General features: G+C 39.8%; 1 protein-coding gene across 3 annotated transcripts; it reads left to right on the top strand.

The window, feature by feature from the left end:
- The first annotated feature begins 1,292 nt into the window (after positions 1-1,292).
- LOC143344936 (uncharacterized) lies at positions 1,293-20,453 on the top strand. Of its 3 annotated transcripts, none has more exons than XM_076771569.1 (7): positions 1,293-2,097; positions 9,685-10,236; positions 12,823-13,056; positions 14,179-14,336; positions 14,989-15,389; positions 16,343-16,420; positions 20,061-20,453. In XM_076771569.1, exons 2-7 carry the CDS (start codon positions 9,868-9,870, stop codon positions 20,201-20,203), a joined length of 1,383 nt encoding a protein of 460 aa, XP_076627684.1. In that variant the 5' UTR covers positions 1,293-2,097; positions 9,685-9,867; the 3' UTR covers positions 20,204-20,453. The 3 variants fall into 3 exon arrangements, with proteins under 3 accessions (XP_076627684.1, XP_076627685.1, XP_076627682.1); XM_076771570.1 differs by lacking the exon at positions 1,293-2,097 and adding an exon at positions 8,039-8,122; XM_076771567.1 differs by lacking the exon at positions 1,293-2,097 and adding an exon at positions 8,078-8,286.
- The last annotated feature ends 780 nt before the right edge of the window (positions 20,454-21,233 follow it).

Here is a 21,233-nt window from a genome sequence, read left to right as displayed (position 1 = left end):
GTCATGTACTGGTAAATTCTTTAGCAACGTCGCCGAACCGGCATTAGATTTCCCTCGATTTCTGTCGAGTTTTGCAAGCAATTATACATATAAATTTGTCAAAAGGAAATTCACCCAAAAAGGAACAACATAGTGCTTTTGAGATTACAATTCAACATTTGATAAAAGGTCGATGTTTTTTTTAGGTTATCTAACTTCGCGTGACCTTTAGTTTATGATTCTAATGCCTTAATTATTCAAAGGTCGGATAATCGAGGGTCCATTGCGTAGAATTTTTTTAAAGATGACCATGTTACATTAGTTTCGTTAATCTAGCAAGCATACGGAGAATAGATTTCAAAGTGCTAAACAGGAAATTGATCTTGGCAGCGGAATAACCAATTCCGTTTCCTCGTCGTACTGGTAATAAGCATTTAACTTCGTGCTTTTTGCCGAGGCCCGTAAATTTACCGTTAAAGCTGCTCAAGCGTTCCGTTTAGTACCGTGTCCTTCCCACGAATGGCATGTCAAAAAGCTTAATTGTTCGTCTGGAGCTTCGACTGGCTAATGAAGTCACAGACGTGCCGCGCGCGGGTAAAAAAGGCGTCACGAACTGAATCAAAGAACCTTTAATCTTCGCGACACCGCGTCGTCGGGGGGAAACGGAAGGAACCCTGACATAACCCCAAAATATAAAGTCACGAAATATGCTTTTTCAGGTCAAACATCTGGCTAATAAACATCGATCGAAGACAGACAAATTTGTCACCGAAAAACGTTTCACGCGACTAAAATGAAATTATTGCTTCGACGTATTCGCCTTTGCTAGTTTTCAGTCGTACCCTCGTTGTTTAATTTCCAATCGAAATGAAGTTTATTCGATTTCAGCCGGTCGTGCGTTTCTATTTTCGAGTCGACGTTCGCAGCCAATCTAACGTTTTCATTCAATGAAATTCAATTAATATGTGCAAACAAGCCACTTAGTTAAACATGAACTTTTCGCTCGGAGGGAATACACCCAGGCATGCGGTTATTTTTCTGCAAGGCGGCACGGCGATTCGTTCGCCGGCCGGTCGCGGAGCGAAGGGCCGCGTCACGAAGGCAAAGTTAACGGCCCATAATTCATAGCCGACATATAATAAATATCGTTACTCCATCGTGTGCGCACGCAGACGCTCGCGTCGCGGTTTCACACGCACGTAACCTTTGTGCAGTACGTGTGCGAGGATGTAAACGTTTCGCGACTCCGTACAGACTTTCCCCGATATTACGCGGTGAGCTTTCGTCCTTGGCGGAGGTAATAAAAGTTCGCCTTTAACAATGCACTCGCGCGCCAGAATAAAATAATACTCTGGCCCTTTTCGGACATTTCTTCGCCCCGTTGCACGGCGATCCTTAAGACCAGTACTTTGAGGTTAAAATTAAGAAACATTCCCGTGGGACATCCGTCGATACGAAAAATATTGGATCGGCCAAAATTGCGTTTCTTTCTGCGCGAACGAAGAACATAAATTTTCATCGACAATCATTTAACGTGTTTTGCAAAGAACGGAATAAATCGTATAGTGTCAGGTCTGGTGAATATAAACAGTTTTTGACGAATGATGCACGTTCGAATTAATGGTTTGGATCCTTGGAGGTAATTCAAGGTACTCGCCAGACTTCAGTGATAGGATTGCTTCGAGAAACGCGACTGCCAATTGGCTACGAAGAAAAAAATCACTTTTTGGCTAACCTGATAGATGGGGGTAGATGTCACAGAAACAGCGAGTAAGTTGGCAAATTCCACACACGTGGTAACCGTTAAAACGGAATAAAAAAAAGTCAAGCACGACGAAGAACCCGAAATAAGAGGAATAAAAAATATCCTGCACGGCCGGCCACCGCGGTTTGCGGTTACAATGTGCAACGAAAAAAGAATTCTTCGTTCCGTCCTTCTCCCGCGCTTTTTCCACGGCGTCTTCCGCTCCTTCGACTGATCCTCTGTCCTCTTCTAGCTTCTTGGTTCCGTGAGGCTCCCAACGTGTGTACACAGCCGGATTTATATTCAAATGAATCGCCGTGGAAGGGTCGACTTATCAATGTATCAAACCCGACGAGGCGAAGGATAGACGAAGGGTGAGTTGCGAAAGAATGTTAGCTTTCTTGATCGATCACGGGTATCGCTCGAGAGAATTGTTATTAATTATCTCGAAGGCTTGTTCCACCATAATTAATTCCTCCGTGTGGAATATAGCCGCGCGGTTCTATATTAAAATCTGCCACGGTTAATGTGACCAATCGTCGGTCATTCGTCATTTGGATATTGATAGCTATTGGGGCGTTCGAAACTTTACGTTCGAAGATACGAAGCTTCGAATCGCTTTGAATACTATTGCAATACAGAAAAATATTTATCAATGCATTTACAAATAGTGTATTTATGTTATCAAAATAGCGAATATAATTTTATATTCGAGTAAATGGTAGATGATTCCACCATTTTGTACGTACACGTATGGCTTTGTGTGTGTGGTCGTCCATTATACAGGGTGTTTGGTCAAACCTGGGAAAAATTTTAATGGGAGATTCTAGAAGCCAAAATAAAACGAAAATCAAGAATACTAATTTGTTGATGGAGGCTTCGTTTAAAAATTATTAACATTTAAAGTTCCGCCCGTACTGAATTTTTTTCTCTAAAGTGAGTAGGATTTTTCCCAGGGATGACCAAACACCCTGTATATTAGAATATATATCGAAATAAACATTTATGAATAATATAAAAATAGTGTTTATAATATTTATTATTAGACGTTCGAAATAAGTAACATACTAAATTATGCTTCTATATCGGTTTCATAATTCATTCTCCCGTGCAGTCGGTTAATGAATATACGTTTTTCGACAAAAATGTTGGATATCATTATTAACGCACCGCCATTAATTTATTGATGCAGTCACAATGAAATATGTAATCGTTTCGTATGATGAACGAATTAATCATGTCTGACGATTACATTAGCTCTGATTATTTGTATTATTCGTAAGTCATTATTACTAATTATTCAGTTATTATAATCATTTATCATTGCTTTTGCTGCACCATGATCATAATCGTTAATCATTAATCAGATTCCATTCGTAACACAATGTTACACAAAGTTTCAATTGGAAACAAAACGTAACACGAATAAGATCATGTCTTAAAAAATTACGAATAGTTTGGTAAAAAAAAAAAAATAAAGGAAAAAAGTATATAAAAGAATAAATATATTTTTGAGATAATTTGAAATAAGAAACGTATGTTTGTGTCGTGGAAGGTATGCGTATAAAATACCGGTATCGCGTACGAAATCATATGTCCCGGTCGAGCATTCCGATTACGCGAGTACTGTACTCGAAAATGATGATTACTGTTTTTAAATATTACGGCAGCGGTTAATGATCGTTTCACGAGCAGGGCCGAAAAGTTTTTCGAGGGCGCAATTATCGACAGAACGATTTCCTTCGTTCACGCCGGTACATGACTTTATTTAGCTTTAGTTTGTCGAAACCGGTTGCAAGCGACTTCTCTTCTCTCTTATTGCAACACCGAGAGTTCGGTACTCCGCATCATTTAGGGTTCCTCGGGTGGAGGAAGGAATTTCGCGTTCACCGCGCTCCACAGCTTCCTTCGACATTGGAATAATCCTCGGTACAGAGAGTTTCAAACAATTCGATCGTCCTTAAATTTTCCATCGGGAGAAGTCACACCTGTATCATAAACCCCGCGATGTTCCTTTAGAATCCTTAACAGGCGTATTGCCTTTCACATCCAAGTATTTTATCACGGAACGATACTCGATTTTTTTCATGTTTACAAAAATACTGACATCGACCGACGCAAACGACTGCCAAATAACGGAGCGTTTAAAATTGCTGGAATTTTCAAGAACATTCGTCAAAGAATATATCATTGTACTACCAGAATGGCGTTTACAAGAAACACCACCTTCGCGTCGAGGCTAAAAACTTTTCGGAGCCTCGTAATTAACCGTTTTTCCCCCTTTATTCGTCCGAGCTTGTAATTTGCATTCCATCGTCGGTCGACGTACCAGAATGAAAGCGGTTCACCGTGCTTCGCATTAGATTCGAGCGTGGGCAGCTTGCGTCATTAAGCGTAGTAACTTACAGTACAAGAATGACTTTGGCTTTGGCGGAGAAAGTGACCGGGTGTGGCCATTGCGAGACATTGTACTTCGTACGCATTTGCCTACACTAGCTTCGGGGAAGGATTTTCGCCGCTCGGTCTTTGATAACGCCTATTGTTCCGTGAATTTTTTTCCCTACGGTACGAATGGCTAAAACGTTCCTCGGTAGTAAAAGTATTCGCGAACGTCAACCCGCCAGGATATAAATCTCATTTCTAACAACGCGAAACATAACAGTACATTAATCGTCATAGGGGGAAAAAGCTTTATCCGGAGGATCGACAATGCCACTCTACACGGTGCTCGAACCGCACGATTTCGATTTAAATTAAATTAACATTGTCGAACAAACGCAAAGAGATTTACTATTAGGCGATAGAAAATTAGAAAAAAGACTAGATTTATTCTCAAACATTTAACTCAACACATTAACGACAGGGTATTTTCCTCAAAACTTTTCTATACGATGATTTTAATGAAATAGAATTCCTTCAACATGTGTATACTAAAAATGTGATAAGTATTTTTGTAATTAATATGGTTTATTAAAATTTTCAGGAGCTATATGTGGATAATAGAATTTTTTTCTTGAGAAAAAAAGATTTCTTTTAAATTGCTTTTCACGTAATTAAAATGTTAAACAAAGAAACGTTTCGAGAGCCGCGTATAAACGTATTCACCGGTAATTTATTATTGAAACTTTATACGGTACGTACAATGAATAAATTTTTATTCATTCTCGTTCAAGTTCTTCGACGTGTCGTGTACTTCACGTATCCCGTAATAATGTTACCGACAAACAGGATCGAGCGGGACACATAAATATTAAACCTACCGAATTCGGGACATAGCTTCGCGGTGCTCTTGCGAGCAGAGTATTCCTTCTTTTTTCTTCGATGTGCTCGAGACATCCTCTTCGTTATCAAAAGCAAACATCAGCGAAGTCGAGGAAGGCATGACGATGAATTCGAGGCAGAACTCTGTAAAAAGAAACTTGCACTGTATACAGCGTGTTCGGCCACCCCTGGGAAAAATTTTAATGGAGGATTCTAGAGGCCAAAATAAGACGAAAATCAAGAATACCAATTTGTTGATGGAGGCATCGATGAAAAGTTATTAACAATTAAAAACGCGCAACGTACACGCGAGACGCCTTAAAATCCGAACGGAGGGGGAAAAAGTTAAAGTCGTTGCGTACGAGGCACTGGTATGCATTTGAATTTTATGTCTGCCGTACGACGGGCTCGTTCGGCGGAAACATTGTTATGGGAAGAGCCAGAAACGTAAGGCATGTTCGTTGTGCTATTGAGGAAGCTGAGCCCCCGAACTGAACGTGCAAACGGTTTGTCCGGTTTTCGAGGCAAGGAGTTCATCGAACCTTGGTCGCGAGGGATCGATCGCGTACAGCTACCGAACGTGTCGTACGTGCGCAAACGATCATTGATCTGTGACGCGCGACCGCCTACAGGTTATCTAGTCCAAACGCCCGGGCGTCGAGTAAGACGCGCTTCGCGGATCTGGAATGGAAACCCTCTCTGTTATCACTTTCACCGGCGAGGAATAATTTTACACGTGATTTCTGGGCCAAGGTACATAATTCATACCTGTCGCGTTAGTCTAACTGGATGAATGGTCGAGCCGGATTCCTAACCATTTAACCTTACTGTTCTCGGATCTATACGGTCCGAAATTGAAACTTTCACGGATGTTCTACGGGCAGCAACCGAGGAACCATTACGGCTTGGAAGGCGTCACATTATCAATTCCTTAATTAAATTTAAATGTTTCTGGCTCAAGAAATTATTGAAACACGAAACAAAAAGAAAATTGACATGATTAATTTCAATATTTCTTAACCAAAAAATTGTTGGGACACGAAATAGTGTCAAGAGGCCTTTATTTTTTATTTTGGGCCGCTTAGTCCGTTACGTTAACGAACTATGGCGCAAGCAAAACACAATGTGGCGATTGCGAGCGCTGCAATCGCAATGTAGATCACTGTTGGGTGAGTTGTAATCCTACGCTAGACTTTATCTAGTAAATTTGTAGAATCGAAACGCAGGTTTCGTTCCAGTGTTACGACGCTAGGCACGTAAACAGTTTTATCGTGAGTTTATTGTGAGTTTCAAATATAACAATAACGGGTACAGAGGTGGATTTACCATGACTCCAACCGTAGCTTGAGCTTCGAACTCCCACGTAGGAAGGACCTTTCGAGAACTCCATATTTATCAATCTTTTTAAACGGTGGAAGCCAATGAGAAAATGTAATAAATATTACGAATTAGGAAAGAAATAAACTGAAAACGAACGGAAGATTATTTTACGCGAGAGAAGAACTAGGTTTTTAATTCCATTAAAAAGAAATAACGAAGATTGTTATTGTAAAAAATATTTACATAACAGGTGTTACTTCCTTGATATTTTCCAATTGAATGTATTTTGTTTAAGGAAAAAATTATTACGCAAATTAATGAAAAGAAACAGTAGAATTAGGAAACTGAGAAGTCTGTTCAGCCATTGGAAGGATATCTACGTTTTCTCAGTCTCTTCCCTTTCGTTGTTGGTGTTTCACGAAACATTCCACCTACGGAAAACAATTCCTCGAAGATGTTACCGATGTCTCGTTGCTCAAAGTCCAAAGAAGCTTGTTAAACGTTTCTTCGATCGATCCTCATCCTAAGGTTTCGCGTTCATTTTTCCCTTTTTCCTCGTTTTCGCAGCCGAGGGCGAACCTCGGGCCATTGTTAAAACTTTTTTGATGTTATTACACGTACGATATGTAAATGCGTCGCCGGGTCCGGTCTTGGACGTCGGAGGGCCAGCTCCTCTCTTTTTCTTTCTTTCATTCCGATCCTACTCTCTATTTCTCTTTTATTCCACTCTGTTCCTTCTCTCATCCTGCCAGGGGCGGATCGGATCGACACCGTCTCGACGAAATAGACCTGTCTCGGATAATTACAAATCAATTGAAATCCCAAGGAATTAAACAGCTCGATTTATCAACCTTCGAACACGGTAACTGCATTACATAACGACTTTCTTCCAAAAATTCTATTTAAAAAAAATTGCTAATCACATTTATTCGTTTCCAATTCTTCGACATACTTCTTCGTACATAACATCCTTGAGTCATGAATTTTCAAACATGTTTGTACACGGAGAAAATTGTGAACAGATTTCCACGATGCTCGTTTAACTTTCACGTATCATTCGGTAATAATAATATTTCAAATAAACAGAAATATTATCAGCAGTCGTTTATCGTGAAATTAGTTGAACAGAAGTAGACACTCCCACGTGTAAAGTTAAAGATTGTCCAAGTCCTATTGCGTCTTCGACGATGTGAAGCGTGCAGCGTCGTTCGAATAAAAAGTGAAAATTTCCCAACGATCGAATAAACGTCGCGAATAAATTCCTCTGTTATTCGAGGGAGACGTTGCCCAATCGCGACCTTGGCTCGCGAGCTCGGTTGGAAACGTAACATCGATCGAGGCGCGATACACGTAACATTTCTGCATACCGATCGAGGGAACCGGTCCGTAATAGGGATTTGGCTTACTATCGTTTATAAATTCGCTAGAAAAAGGCGAATCCTCTCCGTGAGAGTCGCGTGGATCCGCTCCTGCTCTATGCCACTACCACCTCGGCGTCGTCATCACCATCTCCCTGGCTCCTTCGTAACGGATAGGCTTCACCTCCAGAACGGAACTCCAGTCTGCTTCCAGTTTCTGCCCGGAGAACGATCGTTGGTTTAGTCGGTGTTCGGCACTCCTAACACGCGCCTCGCAGCCAGCTCCAATCGACTCGATCCCAACCGGGGAACCGATAATCTGACAGAAAGTCTGCTTCAGCCGTTGATAATCGTCGAGTATCTTTGCCCAGTGTCCGTTAATCCTTTCCGTTCAGGGGCCGGTAAACGTTTCCCCAGGAGTTACGAAAGTACCGAACCCTTCGAGGACTATTCGAGAGCGGTTAGTGGCCAATTATTTCGCAATATCGATAGTGTTTTGCCGTCGACTCTACGTCGAGGACCAAGGTACCACCGCTTTGGAGAGCTCGATAGACGAAAAGAGATGGGCTGGAAGCGGTGTCGTCGGGATATCGAAGGCACAGGATGACGATCGACGTCTAAAAGGTCCAATCGCTATCGTGATTCAAATTATCGGGTCGTAATGGTCGCCTGATTCGACACGGTGTTCGACTGCAACAACGGCCGAACGCCGCGATACATGTCTTCGATACTTTACTCCGGTTTTACTCGGTTCATGCTTCACTCTACTTACGGCTGACCCTGTTCGTAATAATTAATGGTGTTAGGCTCCACGAATGCCTGCAGACTGGTCATGCTTAGCTCTCCGCGGGAGAATAGGCCTGCAGTTTATTTGGCTCGGTTCGCTGTGGAATTTTTCTGAAACGATTCCTATTTGTACCCAAGGAACTCGAAGGATTGATGCTCGAAGGAATGCACAATGCAACGGGGATAAACGTTTATTCGTTCTTTTGTAAAAAAAACTACGGTTTTTTTAAAATCTAGTAAATTCTTTATAAGTTCCATTGGAAATTACGAGTACGGGCCATTTTGAACATTTTGGTAGTTCTGGTGTTAACATTTCGATCGTTACGTCACAGTGTATCGTTTTCGTGCACATTTCGCGGTACAAATATTGAACGTTTTATTCAACGAGTGTTTCCACTGTCTTTTCTTTGACTCGTGAATATCGAAGAATCGATGGATCAAAAATAATCAGTTTTCGTCTAATTTAAGGGTCTCTTTTTGTGCCACTAAAAGCCTAGCACAATAGAACTTTTAATTATTAGGTCGTCCCATATGTTCGCGTCGAGTTTTGTACTACAACTTATTATTAAGCAATATTTTAAATATACACAGTGTTCGGTCACCCCTGGGGAAAATTTTAATGGGGGATTCTAGAGGCCAAAATAAGACGAAAATCAAGAATACCAATTTGTTGATAGAGGCTTCGTTAAAAAGTTATTAATAATTAAATTCAAAAATTTCAAATCGTTCTGGAAAAATTATATTTGGTTGCAGGGATCAATTACAATCATTTTTAGTGAATAGATATATGCTTCAAATTTCTGTGAATCGTCGATGTTCGTATGCACAAAATTTCAGAAATGACTTGGACTGAGAAATTTTGTTTGGTTTCTATTAAATAACATATTTTATGCCAAGTTCAGAATATCGAACGGCAGGAACTTATGGAACGACCTGATATTAACGAAAAAGATAAAGAAGGGTACTTAAAATTTGAACGTTGCTACACGAGAATCCCGCCCCTTGAGACGATAGCTTCACGGCCCGACGAGCCTAGATCCGCCGTCGACTCGTCGGGAAACATAAAATTCAAGACAATCCCTCCCACGACTTTAATCGTCCCGATTATGAACGCGCCGCGTGTCGAAGTTGTTGACAAACGGACCGCCACCGCGTCGATTCTCGCTTTTACCCGGCACCTAAATCCGACCGAATGGACCGACGAGTCTTAATTACCGAGGCGAATCGTAATTGCAGGTGCGCTATTCCTCCGAGTAAAGAGAAGTGGGCGCATAAGGATGCGCTTACGCAGGAAACGGTGCATGTCCCGGTGACGCTGTAGAAACTTGGAAAAAGGAAAGAAAGAAAATAAAAGCCATACACACACACGCACGCGCGCACACATACACAGAGACAAACCACGGAAGTACGGATGACGCGATGAGACTGAGTCCGATTATCCTGTCGTGGGCCACGGCAAGCTGGCTCGGTCCAACCGGAACTACGGCGATACGGGCCCAAGCCTCGAGGGACTACGAGCTGTCGACGGAATTCTTCCTGGTGCCCAGCGACGCGGCGATAGACAGGAATGGTTTGGCCAGCGTGGCGAGTGTCATCAGCGTACCGGCGCCGAACAGGACGGTTTCGGTGTTCAGGATGCCTGGGAAAAAGAGCCAGGAGATCGAGGCCGATACTCAACCGTACTCAAGGTCCTTGCTCAGACAACGACCCTGGGCTCTTCCTCTGGCGGCCCTTAGCGCGGCCACGATGCTCCTCATGGCTGGCTTCGAGGTTTTCGTACTGCTCAAGGTCGGTTCGTTTACCTTTACAACATTTTCCAAACTGATCACATCGCGCGTACGACGTACAGACTGCGGGAACGAAGTCATAGAGAACTCGAGGGAACGTTCTCGGGAAACGGTGCATAATTGATGATTGATCAACGCTTTACGACCCAATTTATACATCTGACATTTTACGAAATTTATATCGATTAACGTTAATTAGATGAGAGATATGTTTTAATAGCTATACTTTGCGAATCAGAGATAACATTCTTGCCCAGATAAAAAGGTTTCGAATAATTAATGGAAACGATTCGTACGATCTTTATTACTTTAATAAATTCCTGTACGTTGATCTTATTTTTAAACGAATAAAATTGACTCTATTCTAAACCTGTATAGAGTGTTCGGTATATATACGGCAAAAGTTTAATGGGAGATTCTAGGGGCCAAAATAAGACGAAAGTCGAGAATAGTAATTTGTTGATTGAGGCTTCGTTAAACGGTTATTAACGTTTTAAATTGCGCCTGTAAGACGGCAACCTGCGATCAGCTGCGTGCGCACGATACTGGTTCTAGGTGAGGAAAATTCCATAAAAATGAACCAATTCCTCGTTTCTATCATTTCCTATGTAGGTATATATAGATATATTATTTCTTTGTTCTGTAAATGGTAATTTGGTCAACAGAAAATAGTTTGTTTCGTTTAATCCAGTGATAGAAATAAGTAACGAAAGTGATCGTGAACTCTACATTTTCGAGTCCCGCAATTACAGAAGTACATAATAATGTTGGCTTCAAAGAATAGTCTAGAAAAGCGTAATAACTATACGAATCTTCCCTCGAAGGATATAAACCAGTTTTCGCCAATGCGTGTACCAACGGTGCGATAAATTACGAACGAAATTACTTTGAAGTTTAAATAGAATCGCAGTTATAAAATTTAATTTATAACTCGGCTACTTGATCGCCGGAAGTCGAGCGCGAAGTAGATTTCTTTGACACGTGTTGGGGGAAAAGCGGGAAGATCGCGTTGTTACAATTCTGTCGCGTTCAATGATACGAGACAGATTTTCGTGGTCGTATAATCGTCCTCTAATGGAGATTCGAGGAAGCCAGGAGTTAATAGAGCTTGTAAAAGAATCTGTATCTCGACTACTGGACTACACGTGGCCAGCATCTACGAGAATCCACGGTAATCGTTTTCGTTCGCGACAAGCTCCAATAACCAGCATGTTCGCAATTTCGCCGAGACCTAGGCCTAGTTTGCATGTCGATTGCCTATTTCTCCTTTCCGTGTCGTCTGCTCGGACCGATACGCTCCATTGAACAGGAGCCGCCAAGAAAGTTTCCGATACCAAACTCGATATTTAAACCACCTTTAACGCTACCGTTATTTTGCCATCTACGAAACCAACTTCCTTCTGCTCTTCTTTAAAATAAAACGATTAACGCGTAATCGAGCTGAAAAAATTAATTTGTAACCGTGAGAACATAAATGGAAACAATCTAAACGGTATTCACATGTTTCAACGAGTTTTCGATCATTTAAAAACAAAATTTAATAAACGTTAATAACTTTTCAACGAAGCTTCGATCAATATATTAGTATTATTTTGGCCTCTAGAATCTCCCATTCAAATTTTTCGGAGGGGTGGCCGAACACTCTGTATAATTCCTTCGACAACTAAAATTTTGATAAAGCACGATTCTATTAGACCCAAAGCACCATGATTATATTATATTTAATTTTCATTTAATTTAATCATAGATAGTTTTATTACACAAACACACTATGCATGTGCTACGCACCGTTTGCATAATGAATAATTTATACATCACGTAGATAAGCGATCATAATATATTCGTCCATCCACATATACTCGAACAAAACATTATTCTAATAAACTTTTATCTAAAGTATAATTTGATCATTCACGACGCTACGAATGAAACGTTATTCGTTATTCTTATCGCGGTCCATTTTCAGACATTACAATTAGCGAAATTAATCTATATAATTACCATGCCTTGTTTGTAATCGAATCAAGGCACGCAACGAACTACGATACAGCTAATTTGGCACGCGATAAGCCTCGTTATAGGTATGTTTCTAGTCTGTCGGAAATTAATACGACAAAAACAGAGAAACGAGATTAAGAGTCAGCCTTGAAACGTACAAAGAGGCACTTTCTGATCGCCATATTCAGGTTTTCAGGGAAAAATTAGAGCATACTCGTGAACTTCTATCCGTACATCACGCACATACTTTTAATGGAGTTCGCAGAAAGTCTTAAACGAAAGTCTGTCTTTATTAAGTATCAGTACAGAATCAACTACAATAGTTGTCCGTATATTGCTCGCCATTTCTACTTTTATCGACATAGAAGTCGAACTCTATTACGATTTGGCTGACGCGTCCGTCCTTTACTCGCTGTTTCTACTTCTACTGTCTAATTCGACTCTATCTCTACTTGTTTCTTTATTCAGATTTCTGTTCGTCAAACGTCTGTCCACGTTTGCGTGGCGGTGAACAAAGATGGCGGTTAACGAAAGAAACTTTTTGGTGAATATACAGCTAACGAGAAACGTATTTGATAATATTTTTCAGGCAAGAGTAACAGCACCGAACAGACGACATTTGTTTCTGGGGCAAGCGCTTCTTTTAGGCCTCTTCCTCCTGGCAGGACTCTCGGCAGCCGCATCCCTAAGTCAAAATCCTCTGTCCTGCGCGGCATTTCGACTAGTCGGTTTACCCGCAGCGCTCGTATTTGCGGCACTTCTGGTTAAGTGCGTCTTCTTACTTTCTTTAAATAGCGGCATCTATCTACCAGCACCGTATCAAGTGAGTTTTAATATATTTTATTAACCTAATGCACGCTAAACTTTCGCTGAAAATCACCACGGTTCATGTTTACACGACGAAATCATGCGATAAGGAAAATTTTTAATTTCCGTATTTTTCATCTTACATTTTTAAAAACCATACCGATGAGTTTCTGGGATTCTTCCGGTTAGAACGTGTCCAAACACCATGTAAATCAGATTACATTTAATATACAGGGTGCTCAAAAAGTATGAAACACGTAGTACAAGTTTGGTCCAAATTGAAAGTTCTCTCGTCTCGTTGTGAATGCGACTTTAGAAAACGGACCGTAGAAACTCGTGGAACGACTCTCCGCGGAGGATACACGGAATTTTTCTTATTTCGTTGCGCCGTAGATCCGGATGTCGATCCCGATCTATTTGTACGCGCGGGACGATACCTGAATGAAAAGTAACGCAGTAGTAACGCCCGCTAGTAATAGCAGTAAGTGCAGCTGTCGCGGTCGTAAAGTAAAGTCCCGTCCTGCGTCGAATAACATTAATATTTCCGATACGTTTTCTGTCCCGCGTAACGGACTCAACGTGTTGTTTCGTTGCTTATCGTCGGTAGGCGTGATCGCGCGCATCAAAGGAAGCAACGATAAGAGTGGAAACCAGTTTATAAAATAGGTTGTTAGAAAAATACAACCCGGACCTCTTCCGGTTGTATAATATTTTCCGATTATGTTGACGTACGTTCAATGATTATTATGCCTGCTCTAAGTAATTACTCGTTCGTAGATAAATTGTAGTACGGCGGACAAGCGTTAAGAGCGTATCGTGAATTAAGAACGTCGTAATATTAATTACACTCTATCGTCGATCGAGCGAAACTAACGTTACGTTCGATTCGTACTTAATGAGATCGCGTCGTAACGTTTTAGCAAATGCTATTAAAAATTCATTGACACGAAACGAGTATACTTTACAGAATTTTGTATTTGAATACTTCCTCTTGAGTAATTCTGTTAAAATCTCTAGATTTTTGTATCCGGAACCGAGTTGCTGCAATATAGGAAGAATATTTAATTTCGTTTGATCCTCAATTTTCGTACAACGACGATAAAATATGAGACTGACTGTTTTATTTTTCTCGTTGCAGGCGTTAGTATTGGGATTCGCGGTATTGGTGCAGGTAGCCATCGTTGGACAATGGTTTTACGGCGAACCGCCTGCCGTGGTCCAGGCACAAACTACGGGACAAAGCTCTTTAGCCCCCTGCTGCAAAACTCCTCTTGGGCAGATAGTGGCTTCCCTCGGGTAAACTTTTGAAATGTAAACCTTCCACCGACACTAATTTTTCCGTCCTAGAGAATCGTACTCTAAATAAGTATTCTGTCTTTATCAGCAGACGATTCACAAATTCTTTAAAACATTTAGATTCGGAACATCAAAGAGCTACTTGGCGTTTAAAAACCGAATTTCTTTACGAAGAAATGCTTCAATTTTATAACCTATAGCTTGAGAAATAAAGGTTAATAGTTCTCCATTAATTGGGCCTACAATTTTCAAAAAAGTTCTTCGGGGTAAAGTTTCTTTCCCATAAAACTGCCACGAGAGCAGATATGTGGGTCTTCTCGCAAGCGCTCGATCAATCTTCCGTTTCTATATATATGCTCTTCCATCAGCTACCCAATGTCCTGGCTGACGAGTGCACTAGCAGACCTCTCCTTTCCTTTTCCATCTCATCAACAGGACTCCACGAATATTTGTTTAAAGAAGTGTCATAAGAAATAAAAGCTAACTGTTCTCTTCGATCCCATATATGATCGCTTGCCTCGACTCCTTATATGAATTTGAATACCTAGAGTGCTTAATTTATTAAAATTAAGTCGACTTAAGACTCATTAAAATTGTTACCACCTTCTGATATTTTTAAAGGGATTGAGTAGTCGATTGTGTTCGGTTTCAGGTATCCCGGTGCGCTGCTGGTTGCAGTAGCTTGTTTAGCAGTTCGAGCACGCGGTGTTAGAGACAACAACCGTGAAGCAGCGTTTATCGGCCTCGCTGTTGGCTTGTCGCTGTCGATTTGGATATCGAGCGCGATCGGTTCGGTGGCAGCTTCCTCGGAGAGCGACAGAGAGGCCTGGTTAGCTTATGGTTTATTGACCACTTCCCTCCTCGTGTTCCTGACGATGTTCCTGCCTAAGGGTCGGCAGTTGGCTGCCCTTGGTCGGGAAGCTCCTGATACGGTGATTCGCGATCGAGACGATGCTCTCAGCTCGCTTCCTGGCAGCGGTTACTCGCCATCCTTCTTCCACTTTAAACCAGCTGAGGCTTCTTTGAAGAGAAAGCTGCATTATCACAGTGCCGGTATATTCATATTGCATTTATTTATATTGGAAATAGGTGCTGGGATAAAAAAGCAATTTGATCGATATTACTTTTAACTAAGCTTTGTTCGAAACACTTGGAAGGCACGTCTGCACAGTTTGAAAGAAACATCCAGAATGAAAACTGCACCCTCCTGACTCGTATCTCGAAACGCGATACGCAACAAACGCGTCGATGGTTTTTGTTGAGGAAAGAAAACTTTCTCTTTTGGAAGAGACAAACCAACAATTTATATTAAGCAAATATTCTTTGAAACAGATCCTAATAATCTTTGTACTTGGAATTTGTATCGTTAAAACGAAAAATTGTGAGATTTAAAGTTCAGCAGATCGCGTGTGCGGAAATTTTTCAGTCACGTTTGTTAAGTACGTAATACACGCGCTACACCGATCGAGCAAAAGCTTGTGTCCAAAAAAATGTTTTTTAAGACCTAAACCTCGACTACACGCAACGATGGTTTCGTGGTTTTCTTTTCTTTCAGTTGAACAAGTAGTCTCAGATGTGTTTTCAAGCGCCTTCTAGGATTGTATTTCTCTTTAGTATCCGTGATTCTCGTCCCGTTTCGCTCGTTCGGTACTCTATTAACGTTATGTGCACTTCCTTCGTAAAAGCTGAGCATGAAAATAAAGTATCGATTTTTATTGTTTAATTACTTGTACATACTAATTACCGGAGCGAATGCGCCACGTACGCCAGAGCGAAATAGTGAAAAGTAAGAAGGCTTAATTGAGATGTTTCTTGCGTAAATGGTGTTGTATATATCGCGTATAATGACGTTGCGCGCTAAAGTTGTACGTAAATGAACCTACGTAATTAATATTTCATAAACGTAATGCTGTACATGTTTATGCAACGGGCGTATAATGTAAGAAAATATTACTATTTTTAACATTGTTGTTAACTGTATCGTATCGATGTGCTTTGAATTATAGATCGTGTGGCATTAGTTTCATCCGCTATACCTGGATGTACTGCCTGCAGGCACGGTGGAAGCCCCATATATTCCGACGGTAAGGCTTTTCAGAAATTAGCTAGTTATTAAATACCGGTATTATCGATTACAATAACTTAACGTGCACGCTCGAGTATTTATAGACACGCAAGATTTAGCATTTTACAAATGACAAAAATTCAACGAAGCATTCCACGGGTTTGGATTTACTTGATCGATCGCCATTTTGTACGGGAAAATAAAATTTAAAGGAACAAAGCTTAATGGAACAAAATACATAATTATATTTCAAGCTTTTTATAGTAATAAATATTAGAAAAAGTTTGAAATAAAAGGGGTAAAAGGGTGAGAAACTTTGGGTAGAAAAATAATGGAATTTTAAGGTTTTTATATTAAAGAATATTATTGTTGAGAATTAGTAAGAATTTGGAATAAAAAGGGGTAGAAGAGTGAACCTTTTCCAGATGGTTTCTTGGACTCGACTATAGTGTCGAACGAGAGATAAAAATAACACACTTCGTAAAGTCGTCCAGGAAATTCCTGGGTTCGTTTACTCGGTATATTCCCCTACCAAGCTTTTCCTCCGTTACGGCGTCGCCTCTAGCGACCTTCACCTCGAGGAACGAACGAAAGGGAGGAAAAACCTCGTGCTGGAAAGGTGGAGAGGGAGAAAGTTTCGAGGCGGAGGTCAAGCGCTTCTCCGAGAATTAAACTGGAAGGGGAAATGGATCCCGTTAGATCAGACGACGCTAGTTAATCGGTGTCCTCTTGTCGGTGAATGATCGAGCTTTTTTACGAGAATAGATTACGAAACTTTACCTTTCGTAACGAATATAGTTATCGTACATTCTGTATTTTCCAACGATTTATTTCCAATCAATAATTATGAATATTTTTAATTTACTTTACGACTCTACGGTGAATTCGAAACACAACAGATTTAAATAAATCTATAAACATATATACATTCAAATAAATTATTGAAACAGTATTCGAAATTGCAACCAAAGCCTTTATCGAATCCTGTTTATTTTCAATTGGAAGATAACGGTAAAATTTTACAACTTCACGTTCGGTAGTTTCCCATTTTATCGATGCCGTTATAGATAAAGATCCTCCACTCAATTTTATTACTATTGTAGATAGATTATTCTTCGGTCGTAAATGTCACTGCATTATTTTCTGTCAAGGTGTAAATAAACTGTGCAAAGAACGTGCAAGGATTTATAGAACACTTAAAAGAAAAGGAAAGGTCGTAATAAACATTTATCAAAAAAAGTAATAGTTTTAAAGATATTAAACTCTTGAATTTTAAGAATTTTTTCAACAAAAAGTGTATTGTATATTATTCTACCTGTAATTTATTTTAAATTAACTAGTCGAGATCTTTGAATGAATATTACTTCACCAAAATTGACAATCTCGGTATCAGTATAGACACAGTCTAGTGCAAAGAAAGAGAACGAATTATAATTGGGAACTTTTAAATGCAGAATGTATCAGGTAACTATGTTAGCTTCGTAATACATCTCCTTAACGTAATGTCCATTATTACGAGTAGGGCGTGGAATATACTACAAATTGCAAGGCAAAGGTCACCAGCCTGCTAGGCATAAACCATCCTCTCGTTTATGACACCGGTTGTGGTAATCATAATTTCCAACCGCGTCACTTTATGGCCACGCGATCAACTTTACAAATCAGATGTTTCCTTATTATTAAAAGTCTCCATCGGAATCTCGGTTCAAGAGCGTTGTTTTTTTTTTTTCGTTAAATTTTACGCTGGCACCTCGGTAATTGTGGCACAACCAGGAAGCGATTCTTTATGCAAACGGGAATAAAAACATCTGAAATAACATTTTTTTTGTTACTCGTTTTTTTAAAAATCCGGTTCGGTGAGATTAAGCTGAGTTTCCGTCCGGTTTCAGTATAAAAATAGCGAACGCATTTTTTTAACGCGTAGTTTTTGTTATCTCCGCTTCCTTCCATGTTTCTTTATTAAGATAACGCACGGTAATAATAACATAAAAATTATGGTTGTATACATTATATAGTCTAACGATTTCATTAAGTTTCTCATTAGTTACGAGAATAAACTTCCTCTCGCTAGAAGTTATCGGTCCATTTCCATACTGTTTCTATTACCTCTTCCTAGCAATTCGATTTCGAAGATAATAAAATTACTCGTCCGTTGCAAGAAACTTTCGAATAATTATAAGGTTGTGAAAAGTGTGACAGGTGTGACCCACTTCGTATCGCGGTTAGGTTTGCAGAGTAATTGTGCCGTTTGTTAATGGGACTTTTTTATACTTTGCAAATGTTTTTTTTTCAAAATTTATGTACAAAACTTCCATATATTACAAATACCCCAGGACTAACGTACTAAATGTGTAGTTTTAAATAATTTTGTTCAGTATTCGAGTCAGAATAATCGCAGATTTTTATGTTTCGTTCGAATAAACATCACGAATAAATTACGTTGGTTTTGTTGGTTATCTATTGTTCGAATTAAATTTGTCTCGTCTCTGATCCGATGTAGTAAATTGAATACAGGTCAGTAACATTTAGAAATAAAGAACGTTTGCCAGATAATTTCTCTCAACACAGTAGATCGTTACAACTTTCTACATCTATGGAACCGTTTCCACGATTTACCGAAAGTATCGTAAATCGTTGTGGATAATTATCGCAATAGAAAGAACAAAATGAAATTTGTCAATAGCGAAAAGGTGGATACATTATAGTTTCTGTCAGAATCATTTCTAATTTCACTCAAACATATGGGAATGCAATGTATAGTGTCAGACAAAATGATGCACAGTTTACCATAACCCATAAAATAGAAGAATGTATATATCTTTTGTTCTACGCTCTCTTCGATAGGTTTTATAATATATTCTTGTAATTTGAGAAACAGAATGGCTATTAATTACACATACACAAATTTTATTAACAGAAATATGTAATACACACGATTCTTACCCATTTCTCTTTTTCCCGCGTTCGTGCTTTGTTTCCACGTTCCTTCATCGTCGTCTATTTTCGGACGTTCCCGTTCGTTTGGTATACTATATCTTCGATTGTGTATGATGTGATTGTCACACGAGAGTCGATGATTGAGACAATAATTAATAATGAGAGACGCGAATTGAGTTTCTAATGGAAATGACGATGTTATCGATCGTCATTTCCAGCGGAGAAACTGCCTAAATTACGCGTTATTTCAAACACATGATACCCTTGCAATTGTATCATTTGCAAGGGGTTTATGAGCTTGAGCCTTGTATTAATTAACGTGAGCGAATTACATTAAACACAAAGGACAGATTCTATTATCACAAAGACTTTTTCACTCTTGAACTACGTATCGCAACAAAGCCGGTTTGAACAAGACTATACTCTGTACTAATGGCCGCATTCTTGGCTGGCACGAGGTTTCGACCGGTACGCAGAAGATCGATGCGTGCGCATGTCAATCATGTGCAAAGGCCCAAAATCGGTTTTGACGCATTGCGCAATAGACGCAGCTAGTGATTCTCTCCGAGCACAAAGGGTGCCCGAGAGGTGCTGCTAATGAGACTCGTGGCGGCCAAGAAACAAGCTAATTCTTGAACAGAATGGCAAAAACAATATTAATAATATCAATGACGCCACTAGTCGACGAATGTAATTAAAATTTAAATATTTGAATTACGCAGATGTTCATGGACCGATGGAGACATTCGTTTTGCCGCCCGGCATGTACTTGAGGCCAGAAGACGCGGGAAACTTATACACAACACTGTCGGCGAACCCGAATGTATTTTTTCAACGAGCAGCCCATCCGGGGATGATGTACTGATAATGTCCCGGAAACCCTGTCGCGCAAACGTTCGCGGATTTGATAAGAGAACTCCATTCCTACATTCTTAGATTAGATAGCCACGAAACAACGGACCACCATTTCCGTTTGTTTGTCTTGTTATTGTAAATAATAATGCAGGCCGGTGTCGCTAGAGATGTTGGCGTTTCTTTGCAGAAGCTCGATTATTTCGATAACAAATCAAACGGTAGCGATTGAAAACGAATTTCGCGGAGAAAATTATAATAAAGGTACGACATTTTTTTTATAATCCTTATTTTTCTTTCCATCTTTTATACAAAACCGGGGGCACGTTGATACGTAAGTTTTACTCAAACAGATATCTTGTGAATGATTGAAATCACAGAACGAGAGAAAATACGGCTTTAAGTCAGCTACGATAATAATTTAATTCAATAATGTTGTTCAAAATTCGATCGAGAACCTTTTTAATAAAAATTTCTCTGTATCTGCTTGCCCCTGTCTCAAATTATTCTGACTTTCCCTAGATGTACATTTGTTTTCCATCACTTATACATAGATTCGTAACCAAGGGGGATGGGGGAGAGACTTTCATCAGACGGCACTTACGATCTATTATAATAAAAAAGAAACAAATTTATTTATTTTTATTGGGAACGAAAATAAAGAGAAATGTTTTCTGCGGTGGACAGGGGTAATTTTGAAATCTTCAATTCATTTTTATTGTACTAATTATTTATTAGTACATCGTCAACCTTACTTTTATCTGTCGATGGATTAGCGATAACCTGATAACTGATAAACAACAAAGCAATTTCTCGAATAAGGTGTATTCAGTTCTGGAACGTGCGACACAGTGCATATACGTATAGTGTATTGTATATAAATTAATTTTTACTCTGGTTAACGCTAATTGTAGGACCATCGTAATTAATAATGGTATCACCCAGATAAGAGTGATACGATTATTAATTACACCGAGTATAGTCATCGGCGAAGTCACTTGGATATTCCTATTGAATGATTTTATTGAATATTTTGGTCAGTA

Source organism: Colletes latitarsis, chromosome 8, assembly GCF_051014445.1.
Source record: "Colletes latitarsis isolate SP2378_abdomen chromosome 8, iyColLati1, whole genome shotgun sequence".
NCBI lineage: Eukaryota > Metazoa > Arthropoda > Insecta > Hymenoptera > Colletidae > Colletes > Colletes latitarsis.
Note: the sequence above shows the minus strand (reverse complement) of the source record. Positions and strands in the feature narration are given on the sequence as shown.